General features: G+C 40.7%; 1 protein-coding gene across 1 annotated transcript in view; it reads right to left on the reverse strand.

Moving 5' to 3' along the window:
* The window catches only part of LOC139920124 (CUB and sushi domain-containing protein 3-like), a 371,750-nt gene that overhangs the window by 98,658 nt on the left and 258,788 nt on the right, over positions 1-14,304 (reverse strand). Inside the window, exons 11-12 of the mRNA XM_071910054.2 lie at positions 8,599-8,702; positions 6,771-6,883 (exon numbers count right to left, since the gene is read on the reverse strand). Coding sequence (XP_071766155.2) covers positions 6,771-6,883; positions 8,599-8,702 — 217 coding nt within the window. The remainder of the gene's footprint in view (positions 1-6,770; positions 6,884-8,598; positions 8,703-14,304) is intronic.

A 14,304-nucleotide genomic window follows, 5' to 3' on the forward strand; every position in this document is an offset into this window, starting at 1 on the left:
TTAGTCCTATAGGAAAACTGCATGGGGTCTAATGAGCTCTCAACCATCTGGAGCTCTTTCTTAATGAGCCTTTCAAATGACTTCATGACCAGTGAGATCCAAAATGGCATCTCATTTTGTGTGTATTTAGTCAATCCCTGCCTCTTTATCTCTTTCTTTTTTAGGGAGATTTCTGACTCGTGTTTGAACCCCATTATTAGGAAGCTGCTGATGAGGTGTCAAATGACCATCACTCAAAACAGGACTCGGGCCAATTCTTCAATCAGTCGCCGTGACAACTCGATTTCACCATGCATGATTTGCAATGTATGGAATATATTATAAAGTCCTAACGAGAGAAACAATCCATTCTGTACAATGAAACTTGACTGAATGAAGCACAGCGATGTGTTTCAGTATCAATTTCACTGGTGGCTACGACAGGACTGAATATTACATGAGTCAATAATTCATGACTAGAAAATGAAATGCTGTTTACAGTTTTGTGATTAAGTAAGCCCTGCCCCTCACAAGTACCCTCATACACACATACACACACACACACACACACACATACGCATACAAGCAAAAACGTCCGACTTTGGCTCACCATCCCAATACTAAGGTTATTGACTGTAAAATGGAACCACATCGCTGGTTATGTTGTGAATGAATATTTCATGAGTTCATATTTCATGGTGTTTCAGCTCCTGTGAATGAAATGCTGTTTAGTGCTGTATGATTAAATAAGTCCTGTTCCGAACCTGGACCTCAGTAACACACAGACACACACACACACGCAAGCACCTGCGCATACACACACACAGGGAAAGTCACACAGACACAACCAGACGCACACAAATGCAGGCAAACACACTGAGAAACACATAGACATACACACACACACACACACACACACACACACACATATATGTACAAATACACACATACTGTACACACACAGCTACACAGTTGGAAAAACAGACTCTCTCTGTTCTGTCTCACAGTTTCTCTCCCCACACACACACACACACACACACACACACACACACACACACACACGCAGAGCCGTCCAACCAGGGGTCAATTGTGCTGTAAAAACCCACCTTGACATCTTTCCATTCCTATAAAATACATCACATATTAAAAACCATAAAAAACAGATGAAAAATCTAAAATAAAATCTCAAAAGTAAGAGCTGACATTATGACTTGGTGATGGAATACCACTGAAGAGAGGAAGAGAGAAGAGAGGAGAAGAGAAGGAGAAAGAGGCAGAGAGGAAAAGAGAAAAAGAGAGAAAAAGTGGCAATAAGAGAAGAGAAGAGAAGAGAAGAGAAAACAAGAGAAAAGAGGCTAAGAGAGGGTGGAAAGGAAGGGAAAAAGTGGCAATGCAATGACAGAAGAGAAGAAAAGAGAAGATAAGAGAAGAGAAGAGAAAAGAGGCAAAGAGAGGATGGAATAGAAGAGAAAAAGTGGCAAAGCAATGAGAAGAGAAGAGAAAAGAGAAGAGAAGAGAGGAGAAGAGAGGAGAAGAGAAGAGAAGAGACGAAGAGAAGAGAAGAGAAGAGAAGAGAAGAGAAGAGAAGAGACGAAGAGAAGAGAAGAGAAGAGAAGAGACGAAGAGAAGAAGAGAAGAGAAGAGAAGAGAAGAGAAGAATGCATGGGGAAGAAGGAAGAAGAAATCAGATCAGAGCTGAAGCGTCTGAACAGCCTTGGAGGCTATTTTGATTTCAGTCACTTTATAATTGGGCAAAATAACAGATCAAACCCCTGCAGTTGTTGCAGCTCCACCCAAGAGTTACCCACATATTATATTTTATTAGCCAAAATAAACATGCTGTTATCATACTGTGTCTCTGAATGCTATAGGGGCCACCTTACTGAGAAACACAGCTCAATCAATTATGCATGCTGTGTTGTCTCTTGCAGCGTTATATAAATGATTCTGGTGGTATAGTATATTTTGTTAAGCACATGAAATGAGGAATGGTCTCAAAACGTAATCACACTAAACCACTGGTATCAATCATGCCATACTGACCAGTCCTGACTGGAGCGGTTCAGGTGGATTGACATCTGAATAATATGTGTTGTTATTCAAACCAAATGGCTGGCTTCATAAAACACGGAGCACACAAAACAGTCCATCTCGCAGTTTATCTCAATAAGTAATGTACAATTTTCTTCACCAGCCATTTTCCTGGTCAAAATGAGGCTTTGCAGTGTAGCAGGGGATTGAGGGCAGGGAAATGTGCACCTGTGCCTGTTTCAATTGGCAGGAATCAGTTGTTACTCCTAAGTGGAACAGAAGGTTTCCTCTGTGTGGTGTGTTGAATCCTGCACTGACTCAATTGGCAGCTGCCTCATTTAAAATATAGCAGGTGGAGGTGGTGCTCTGAAATCGCGCTCTGAAGAGGCCCTTTAAAGCCGAACCTCCAGTGATCTCGCAAACAATCTGAGCACGCTTTGCAAGCAAATCATTGATTTACTAGGCAAAATATGAGTAACAGCTGATTCCTGCCAATTGAAACAGATGCACATAGCACTGCCCTTACTCCCCTGCTATACACCCAAGAAAAAGCCCTGTGCATATATTGTACTGTGAGAATTAAGTGATTCTAACTCTTAAGTCTGTTTTGTGCATCTTGTGTGCTCTGTGGTTTATGAAGCTAGCCGTATTCAGTTTGAATAATAACACATATTATTCACATTTATAACCTATGTTATTCATTCCAGAGACAATAAGCTGTAAATACCATTTATGTGCTGTGTTTTATGAGGCTAGCTATTCAAAACTAACTCATATAATGCACATTTACAGACATTATGTGAACATACATATAAGGCTATGACAAAATAATAATTGCAGTCATTCCTGAGAAAATAAACTGGAAAAAAGGTTCATATACACTCCATGCGTGTGCTCCATGTTTTATGATACCAGCCTTTCTCAACTGATCCATATAATGCATGTAATATGTGTCTGTTGCCCAACATAACATATATAATAATGAAAGCTCAGATAAAGGCAAGGACAATATCATATTTTATTAATAATAAATAATTTAAAAAAAACAGATTATTTTTCGAAAATAAATGAGATTATTAAGAGTTTCTTCTATTTACAAACCAAACACAAAGTTTAAGTCAGACATTATGCTGTAAAACTGATATCACACTGAGAAACCCTGACATGCATTCATGCATTCAACATCTTATCTCATTCATTTCAGAGAAAATGAATGGAAATTATTAAGACTGTTTTTATTGTTGCCAAACTAAACCCATAAAGCAAATATAAGGCTGATATTACGCTATTAAAGTACATAGATATAACACTGTGCTGTCTCACACACACACACACACACACACACACACACACACAGATATATTATGCTCTGAAACCTCAATGCTACCACTTTATGGACTGTGCAGAGATATATAAGGTTATGATAAATTCATTTATTCATAGAGCGGAGAGAAACTCACTGAAACTTTAATGTAAACGACTTTGTCGATAATGTTGCGCTGCTCCCTTAAATCTGTAGCTATGACATGTTGTGGTTGAGGTAGACTGAAAGATTGCTGTACAGACAGTCTGGACTGCCGTGTGCGAGTGTGTGTGTGTGTGTGTGTGTGTGTGTGTGTGTGGTGTGTGATTTGTATGCCTTGCTTCAGGGAGCGGAGTCAAAGAGTTGCCAGGTTGGTGACCTTGGCTTTAATAATAGATGAATGGTGACAAGAAAAGAGGGGGGCAGAGAGACAGAGAAAAGTAGAAACAAAAAGGGAGACGGAGAACGGCAGAGTGAGAAACAAAAAGAGAGAGACACATCGTCTGGTAGAGTGAGAGACTAAGACAAAGAGAGAATGGTGGGGGTGGACTGAGAGAGAGGAAGGGAAGCAGGGAGAGAACAACTGAAAGAGTGAAAGAATGAGAAAAATAGAATTGAGAGAAAAAATGGAGAGAAGTGAGAAAGAAGTGAAAGAGAGTATAAGGGGATAGAGAGAGGGAAATAATAAGGAGAAAAACTGGGACTGAGAGAGAGAGCGAGAGAGAGAGAGAGAGAGAGAGAGAGAGAGAGAGAATGTGAGGAGTGAAAGAGGTGAGTGACTTGTTGGTAGAGCTCTGTTGGCTCACTGATGGAAGACCTGTCTAACACTCACACTCACACTCACACACACACACACATTGTGTAGTGCATCAGTGACTTTGCAGCAAGGCTAGAGTTACTGATAATGTTTATATTTCATGGCCAAGGTCTATGGCTTATGGCTTTAAGAACACACAGACACACACACACACTCTCTCCTCTCTCTTTCTCACACATACACACACACTTTCACATGCGTCACACACTAGTACCACAGGCACCCACCTTTACATTAAATCTTGTACCTGATGGAGCCAACACACATGGAGACAAACACATTCATCTTGCACTGAGTATTGATAGAATTTTTCCTCGGTATTTGGGTTGGAGTGAGAAAGTCAGATTTAAGGATATTTACATCCAGGTGAAAATTTTCTACAGGGCTTTTTTCTGCAGGGTCTGCAAATTTAAGGATCCCAAAACTATTTAGGGAGATAGAGTATAGGCTTTAGGCTATAACAGGATACTCATTTTTAGTAAATTGTGAAAAATTTTAAGTTTGCAACCAGTGAGCACAACCAACAAACTCAGCGAGACTTGTTTTTTGCATTTGGTTATTTCTCTATAGGATAAATGTAAATGTAGACTAGATTCTGGTCTCAGTTATTCTGGTGTGGTATGGAATAGACCTATAGAGACTGCTAAATCCCTGCAAACCAAAGAGGAGCCTCAAACCATTGTGCCTCTGCAATGGCGCCTCATTATAGGCACGGATGACTTTATATGGTGTTTCTCCTCATTAAGTTTCCTATTGATTAGTATGGGGAAATTACTCAGCAGAAATGAATGAAGAGATCCATAGCTACTGTAGAGCCCCTAAGCAGGTGCCTGAGGATTTCAAGGTGGTTTGACACCTTAACATGCAGTTCTTCACTGTTCATGTATTCCAGACTACACCAGAGTGATTTAGAGGATAGTTCATAGTTCTCAAAAGAAATAAATGAAACACAAGAATGCTGTATTGTTGCCTGCTGGAGTACCTAAAATTAAGATAAATAGATTTGTGGCATTTAGCAGGTGCAGGCTTTTAAAACTGGTTGCATGTTAAGGAGTTTTGATGACACACTACATATGACTACTACCCTTTAATGACATCTTTGTCTGTTCAAATAGTTTTGGCATTAAACTGTTATGCTGCAGTTCTTAAAATATGCTTCAGTCATGGATAAAGAAATACCCTTAAATTGAAACTGACAGTCTGTACTTATAGTCACTTTTTTAGTCACTGTATCATTTGAAATTCAAAGAGAAATTCAAAGAGTAAAGGGCAAAAACATAAAAAATAAAAAAATAAAAAAATGTGTCACTGTCCAACCACTTTTGGAACTCACTGCATTACAGGATTCTGTGCCTGTGACCTCATTATAACAATAAATCCAAGGATTATGACATTAAATAGAGGCGCAGAAAGTTCATTTCTGCAGCAAAAGCATACTTTTTTGTGTTTCATGGACTGTATTAAAATTTGCTGAAGAGTTCTACATCAGCGACATAGTACATCTATCAAAAATCAGAGAGAACTATGGAAAAGGTCAATATTTTTAAGTAGAGCAGAAGCTGAATAAGGCTTAATAGACAAAAAATAATATTCTTTATTGATAATCTATTGAAAGAAATAGAAGTAGAAAGAAAAGGCATCGCTAGCCGATCATTTGTTGTTAAAATCAGCCAATAAACCAATAGAGGAATGCGCTCTAAAAAAAAAAGTTTTACATTTTGAAAATCTAGATTAAAAAAAACAAAACATAAGCTTATTTCATTCAAGAGACTCTTCATTTTTTTTTTAGGGATTTAGCCGAGGCTGCACTACATTTAGTCTGACAGACTGATCAACAGGAGTCATCCTTTAATTGGAAGTGTATTCCAGTAAAAAATCAAGAAGCCAAACTCCATCAGGTTTCAGAGAGTCAGAGCACCAAGCTCCTCTCCTCCAAAGACAGTGGAGAAAACAGACAAGGACAAATCCTTCACCAGACCACCCAGACTTCATGCCAGTCTGTTGGGGAGAGACTCCCAAAGTCTCCCAAACCCCTGCCAGTGCAAGAAGAAGACAGTGTTTATGGGTAGACCTGCACCCAGGTGGGTCAGGAATAGCAAACAGCAAACAAAACCATCTGTTTGCTTGATGTAAGAGGGCTGCTGGGCTGAATGAGGGTGACCTGCCATCAGCCAAATGCTCCTGTGGTTCAACACACACACGCACACACACACGTGCGCTGACATTATCCTAAGAACTGCCTGTCCTTTGCATACATTTTTTCAATAAAAGAATCAGTGTCATCACTTTAATCATTTGCTCAAGGAACTTAACGGTCCGTGCCAAAGGCAATTGCTCCAAGTCGTCCCATGTCGAATACACATAGAATCTATTTCAGTTTCCCAAGGAGTTTAGGTTTAAGTCAGTCCTGACTGTTTGGCAAATGGAGTCCACATGTTACAGTGCAGTGCAGAACATACAGACAGGCCTCCTAGTCTGTAGAGTGTGGTGGAGTGCAGCACATGCAAGATGTCCCTGGGTCTATAAACATAGTTGGACACGACAACGCTTACTAAAAACTTCAGTGTCCCATTTTTATGTTTGAAGGTCTGTTCACGGCCCCTTCACACACATACACACACACACTTGCTTATTACTTACCTTTATAGTTGATCTTAAATCCTATAGACCCGACACTCTCATCTGACTGTAGGTGAAGCCACATCTGGTGGGTCATACTAACAATCAGGTCAGGAACGAAGCTACCCGATAGTCTGCAACACAGATGACATTATCATTGGATCACTGTTATTATCATTACCATCATCAAAATGATCATTTTCATCACTCTAATCATGATCATAATCAAATTCTCAAGTGCTATGGTGAGTGTGAACAAATTGCTGGAGCATACTGTGCTGGAGTGGAACACTTTCACTATTTTGGTTTCAGAACAGTGCTTCGGGAAAAGCAACACACTATCTGGCTTTTTTCAAACTGCCAGCGCCTTTGAGACATGAAAGTTAACAGGAAGCGGCCGCAAAGTGGATGGAAAGCAGCCGCTTTGGAAAGGCGCTGCGCCTGTTATCCTTTTAGGCAGATCAGAGCGCTTTCGAAAGTTGACAACAGTTCATCTTTTTAGTGGAGCACACATGATGTGGACTGCTTTTATGATCTGACTAATCACAACAAAGAAGACGCGGGGTTTCACGCTATGTTGGCAGCTGACAGCATACAACCAGAATGAACATGGAGAAAGTACTGAGAGAAAAGTTGGTACTAGTTTTTACTGTGATCATAGACTCAGTGTGGAGCATGTTGGCTGTGTTGGGAAGTTTCTGGTAAGTGTTTGAGAGATTGACATTAGTACTGTTGTTCATAGTGGCAGCTGGTCAATATGGAAACAAACGGTGTGTTGCACAACCTGCTTTTTCAAATTATCAGCTCAAAATGCAGTTATGGCAATGTTTTTTTTTACCAAAAAAAAACTGTGAATGTACCTTTAGGCAGCATGATTACTTGACATAACTTTCAGGAGTTTATATTACAATAGATAGATAGATATATAGATAGATATATATATAGATAGATAGATAGATAGATAGATAGATAGATAGATAGATAGATAGATAGATAGATAGATAGATAGATAGATAGATAAGATCACCAGACCTGGGTCTGGTAATATTTGCACATAATAATTAGTGTTTGTTTTAGCCTGCTAGGCGTACCAGATGGATGGGGTTTACAGCATCAGGACAATTCAGATAGTGTTAAGTAAGCAGCCAATCACAGATGCATATAGCCTACTGCATTGACTTTCACAATATTTAAAGGTGATTGTGGAAACTTTCTGGCTCCCATTAATCTCTAGGCAGGAGTAATCAGACAGGCTACTGCTTATTGTTTGCCCACAGGAGAGCCAAGGCTTCAGCGGGGTTTATTTTGGGCTTTTGAAGTGCTCACACCTCAGGCTTCTAGCTGTTTTACTCCCTAGACTTTTCTGCTTCTAGCTTTTGTTTTAGGAGATAGATAGGATTTGATAATGATGAATGCAGTTTAGCTCTGCATTCAAAAAAATATATATAATAACACACAGTGCTGTCCTTTTCCTTTCATCTTGATAGATGTTTTAGTGTAGCAGGAAAAAGGAGAATTCGACTAGCTCTTTTTTGTCTGAGGGCGATGCCTTTTGATTGTGTGCAGTCTGATTGTGGATACAAACCAAAGCTTTGATTAGAAGTTCAAAACATCAGCGGCACCCTTTTGCCATTGGAAAGCCCTTCAGTCACATTGTGCAGACTGTAATTACAATTTGCAATAAGAATTGGACCCAGACTTACCTTTACAACTGTGGGGTAAGTTGTTAGTGTAGTCAGATAAAATCAACAGATATAAAGAAGGGATAGGATAAGATCTAGGATTTCCAACCTCTCATTCACAGTTCAATCATATAGTTTTTAGATAGAAAGGTTGGTATAATACTTACACTTGCAGTATAGTGGTAGGATCTCCCACCTCTCCTCCGTCTCCTATGGTCAGAGTATCGTAGGCTATCTCCAGGTCGAACTCTTCAAAGTTGATCTGGATTACCTACAACACACACACAAACACACCCATTAATTTCAGTTTTATGGGTCAGAGTATTATAAGAAATTTCCAGGGCAACCTCATCAAAGTTGATCTGGATCACTCAAATTTAGATTTAGAATTAAAGTTAGGGCTACTGACCGATACCCACAACAGAGAAAAACAAAAGAGCGAGGTATTGAAGCCTTAACTGATCTAGCTGTGCTGCAGTGTGGGTGACACTAACCTCTGACCTCTCTGGAAATCAAGATGACAAGAAAGACTACATCAAAATGAGGCTTGCCTCCCTCAGTTTAACACAGAGGTCTCAAACGTTTTTCATGCCACAAACCACCAAATAGACAAACATTAAGACCCACAGACCCCAACAAATTATCCTCGGATCCCAGTTTATTATAAGGAGTAGGACTATGCTATGATGCTATAGTTGGGCTACATTTGTCAATATGTACACAGAAATTTATTGATTGGATGGATTGAAATGGCCTCTACTAAATGTATTGAGAACATGGAGCATATGCTTACAAAAATATTGATTTATAGGTAGAGAATTTAGCAATCTTTGTCAATGCAACATTGACATAAACGTTGAATCACACTCCCCTAACTGGTCTCTATCCGGTGTGGTTTTATGTGTATGCTTTCATATCAAAGTCGTCCATATCAAAGACAATTTTTCCTCCCTTGCAATGGCATATCATGATACTTGACTGAATCTGAATCTCGGCTGTAAAACCATTTAAAAGTCATTACTGTATCACACAATGAGACACGGTTTCATTCAACATAGCAAGAAATAAAAGGAAAAGGAAAAGACGAGGTACAGCTGCTGCGCCGCACTACCCTCGGAGCTGTGAGAATCAGCACGCAGCTCAAAACTCTGATCAGAAATTATTAAACCAACACTTTCTGTTTCATCTAAGACCAGAGAGAATCACATTTGGCAGAGGAGAATAGAAGAGTGAGGGAGTGAGGAGAGGGAAAGCGAGGAGAGAAAGAAAGGACGAGAGACACATGGAAAGGAGAGTGGAGATAGGAAGCAGACGGAGACAGATGGGAGAGGGGAGGAGAGAGGAGGAGGGAACAGAGAGGGATGGATGGGTAATGATGAGCCCATCTTTGATCCTAGAAATGTACAGTATTAGAATATTTCACACCAGAATCCTGATTTGACCCCGAGAGGTAGACCTCACTCTCTCTCTCCCTCCACCTATCCCTCCTCCTCCTCCTCTCCGCTCCATCTCTCTCCTTGCGAGGAGTCTTTGGATTTCCAGATTCGGTATTCAATATTCTACTGGAGGACTTCAAAAACATTCCAAAACATCAGACAAATACCCTCCCATGAGCTCATTAATATAGGCATAGATCTATTCCTCCCCCTTTTTCTCTGTCTCTTGTATGCTGGTGTGTTATCAGCCGGGCATGTTTACATGCATACCAATACAATCTTATTATTAAGCATACGTGTTTAGATTCTGTATTCAAACATTCTGTTTTTTGAGACAGCTAATATAAACATCAACTGCTGCTTTTTTTCTACCCAGCAATCTCTGAAACCTGAATAAAATACCTGGGGACATGATGCCATTAGTGTGGATGTTGAGGCATAAACAGCTTATCCTTACGACGACCTCAACCATGGAATTGATAAACAAGGAGGGGAAAACTGAAAAACTCACAGCACGCTTAAACGGTGGCCATGCGTTCCTACTTAAGTCCCGTTTCACTGTTTGTCTATCGGTAACAAGATTTGCTACTGCTCATTAGCAAGATGGGGTTCATTTATTTTTCTTTAATGCCCAGGAGCTATCTCAATTCTTAATTTTATTTCAGACCGACTGTTTGTCTGCCAGCAATGAGGTTAGGCCTACATCAAAATAAACTCAGCGACTGATATAGACATGGAAATCGTACCAACAGCCCCATCACCTGATTTGACCGGAGAGGAGTTGAAAGAGGAGGGGTGGCTGGGGAGGGGGGGCAAAGATGAAGGAGTGATCTGCCCGTTCCCACTATGCTGACTCAGTCTTATCGGCACGTAAGGCAGCAGATTGGATTAAAGCATTACCTACAAACTTGCTAAACTCTCCCTGGCAAGAACGCACACGTACATACTGAAGACTCAAGCACACACACACACACACACACACACACACACACACACACACACACACGCATGCTCGCACGCACAGGGCTTTTTCTAGATTAGTTTGTCGTCTTCTGTGATTACAAAATTACCATTTGTACAGGATCATAACAATATCCTTGTAAACCCCGAGCAGACACACAACAACAACTAAAACAACAAAAGACATTAGCTATAACAGTATATAACAGTATAATGTAGCAGATGTGACAAAGCCTGGTTAAGCAGCACTTACAGACTTGAGGATTCTTTTGTGTTTTTACATATTTAATCAAAGAGCAAGATCAGATCTTAAAAATAGATGTATCCTGCGCTTAAAAAAAACAAAAAAACAGGGACCTATCACTTGTTAAAATGTGCTGTGAAACAAAAACAGAGAAAAACCCCTCTAAACTTTTACAAGGTTTGTCAGTCAGAAGTTCCACAGCAGCCTTGCATTTACTGTAAAACTGCAGAAACTCTAAGAAACATGGCAGCCATTGATAGTGCTACACTACTGTAGTTGATTACTAAAATGTTGTATATAGCCGATCATTCACAGTAACAGTGGTGACTACAAGATCAAGCTCTGCTACCAGAATTTCCTTTTCTTTGTCTGTTTGGGAAGATCAACATTGTTGAGCCTTTTTTAGATGCTGATTGTATATATTTATGTTACATTTCAGCATGCAATAGGGACTATAAGTTATAAGATTGATAAGCAATCAACATTGCTTTTCTGACAAAACGTGAAAAATGACCTCTGACCCCCAACATTATAAGAAAGGACCCTTGACAAAAACAAGCTGGGAGCGATGAAGACTGAACCTGCAGCAGCGTGTCACACATATGAACTGATTTTCAAAAAATCAGGCATCAAGAAATTCAACAGTAATTCTGCCGAATAATGAATAGAGGGATATGGGAGCAGTTACTGAGTGAGTAGCACTTAAAGGATAAGGCTGGTGTTTTTTAATGCATTGCTTACCGTCAACAAATCCTATGAAAATAACAAAATCAGCAATGATTTTGTTTTGCCAACAAGTCTCGTCCATGTAGCCGGTGCCCAATGAAGCCATGTCCCAGCAGCCATCGAACTCCATTGTATTAAGAAAACGATTAAAAACACGTCAAAGAGCCATGCCGTTGCTCTGGGCAGCACATTTCATCATCATGATGCACCGGGCCAGCCGACTTTTTCCAAGTTAATAAGCCGGCTATAAACACGTTTGCGATCTCAGGAAAGTAGTTCCGTAGTACCGAAAATAGTCCCCAGCGTAATGAAGAATTTGTTCCCATTTGAATTTGATTTTGTAATAACTACAACAGCCTGACTTTTCGTGGTAACAGTTAGCGATTTTTAAAATTGAAACTATGTCTTTGTGAGGTGTATTTAAAGGTTTTTAGCTTACAATTGGAGCCAATGACTTCCGGGTTGACGGCTAAAAACGGTACGTGGGAAGTCAGAAAGTAACGGGAGTGAGCAAATGCATTGTTGATTTTGTTATTTTCATAGGATTTGTTGACGGTAAGCAATGCATTAAAAAACACCAGCCTTATCCTTTAAGATGTGAACTGAACTTCATGATCCTATAGTGCAAACCAACCTGTAGCTCTGCTTGGCCCTGTGTTGGAAGCCAGATAGCCTTGTTCTGCCATGCACTGCATACCCGACTAGCACTGTTTGGCCCTGTGGTGGAAACCAGGCTATTTATCTCCTTGTCCTTTACAGAACACCCTAATGCCACATCAGCACTGTTCACACAGCATTAAACACAGCTAGAATCTAACTACATTACACTGTGTCCATGTGTGTCCGTGTGTGTGTCCATGTGTGTGTGTGTATGTGTGTGTGTGTGTGTGTGTGTGTGTGAGGGGTGGGGGTTGTCTATAAGTATGAACACTGTATTGAACACAACTAGACTGTAACCTCATTACTGACAGTGTGTAGGCCAGTGTGTGCATGTGTGCATTTTTGTGCGCACGATTCTCAGTTTTTCTGTGAGTGGCTGGATGTGTGTTTGTGTGTGTCTGTGTGTGATAGATGGCACTGAACACTCAACATATTTCTCCTCTCCTCTAATTGGTTGGTATTCATACAAACATCCATCTCTCTCTCTCCCTGTCTCTCCCTCTCTTTCTCTGTCTCTCTTTCTCTCTCTCTCTCTCTCTCTCTCTCTGTCACCCTCTCCGTCTCTCTCTTTCTAATTGGCTGGTTCATTCCGCCTTTCCATCCATCTATGGCTTCTAGCCAATGAGGCGACAGAATTGGATTTCTGCTTGATAAAGCACTTCCTCTGGTTGTCGTGGAGACAATGAGGTGGGGGAAGGCTCCACCCTCCCCATACCATAATAAGCTGTAGGAATACCTTGAAGATACGGTTAGAAATCTGAAACACCTGGCGCGACGACACAGTGATGTAAAGCGGGCGCAGACTGGGCTGGGGAATAATAGATTGTCTGTGACAGTATTACAGTAAACCCTCCGCCATCCGCTCTCCTTGTACGTGCTTCCTGCTAGACAGTATAAATTGTGCCGTTGTGGGAAGAGCGAGGCTTTAACTGATGAAGACTGATGGCTGGAGCCTGTCGCAACTCACTGTTTCTCCCCTTACCTCTGTTTCATTGAGCTGAATCCGCCAGGTGCCTCCTTTTTAGTTAGAGAAACGTGGCAAAGGCTAGACACGGCTATTATTGTTGCTATGCGACAATTTAAAACACGTTTGAATCGCAGCGCTCCTTCGCTAAAACTTTAACATGTGTTAACCCCAAGCGCTTGCCATTCTCAGCGCTGAAAAGAAATGGTAAGCTGTCAGCACTGTCTGGAACGTGCGACAACATGCCATTTCAGTGGCTGACAACGAGAAAAAGAAGCCAGCGCTGGGCATGCAGACTGGTCTCCGTCTTGCGATTTTCTCCACTGTGTGTGCATCTGATTTCTGCAGCCCCCCAGGACACATTTGAATTTAGGGCCCGTGAATTAGTACACAGAAAGCCTACCCAAGAGTGTACCTCTCCCCCTCTTTTTGTTTCACTGTGTGGTGATTAGAGTGCCCTTGTATTCCACTCCATTCGTGTTTGCCATAGTGGCACTAACTAAATATTCAGCGTGGCAGCAGTGCAGTAGTGTCAAGCTATTCATGACTCATGCATTACGGTGCATACGCTAATGCTCATGAGGTGACGCTAAGCGAGCTCATGCTTTATGCCGTCCATTCATCTCACACAGCATGATATAGCGTTAGCATGTGTTTCTATGTGTGTCCAGCTGTTGTTAGCAAACTGAAAAACAGCTGGACACAACGACGTGAAACTGCCACAAATCTCATCTAATCTTATCTAATGTATCATAAACACCTTTAGGAAGTGATTTGACTTGCTGAAGTCAGTTATCCATCTGCTAACCTTCATGGACAAGATGGGGAAGATAAAGGAGGCAGGAAAAAGGGAAGAAAAAAAAGTAGAAACTAAATGAGGGGG

This window comes from Centroberyx gerrardi, chromosome 19 (genome assembly GCF_048128805.1).
Source record: "Centroberyx gerrardi isolate f3 chromosome 19, fCenGer3.hap1.cur.20231027, whole genome shotgun sequence".
NCBI lineage: Eukaryota > Metazoa > Chordata > Actinopteri > Beryciformes > Berycidae > Centroberyx > Centroberyx gerrardi.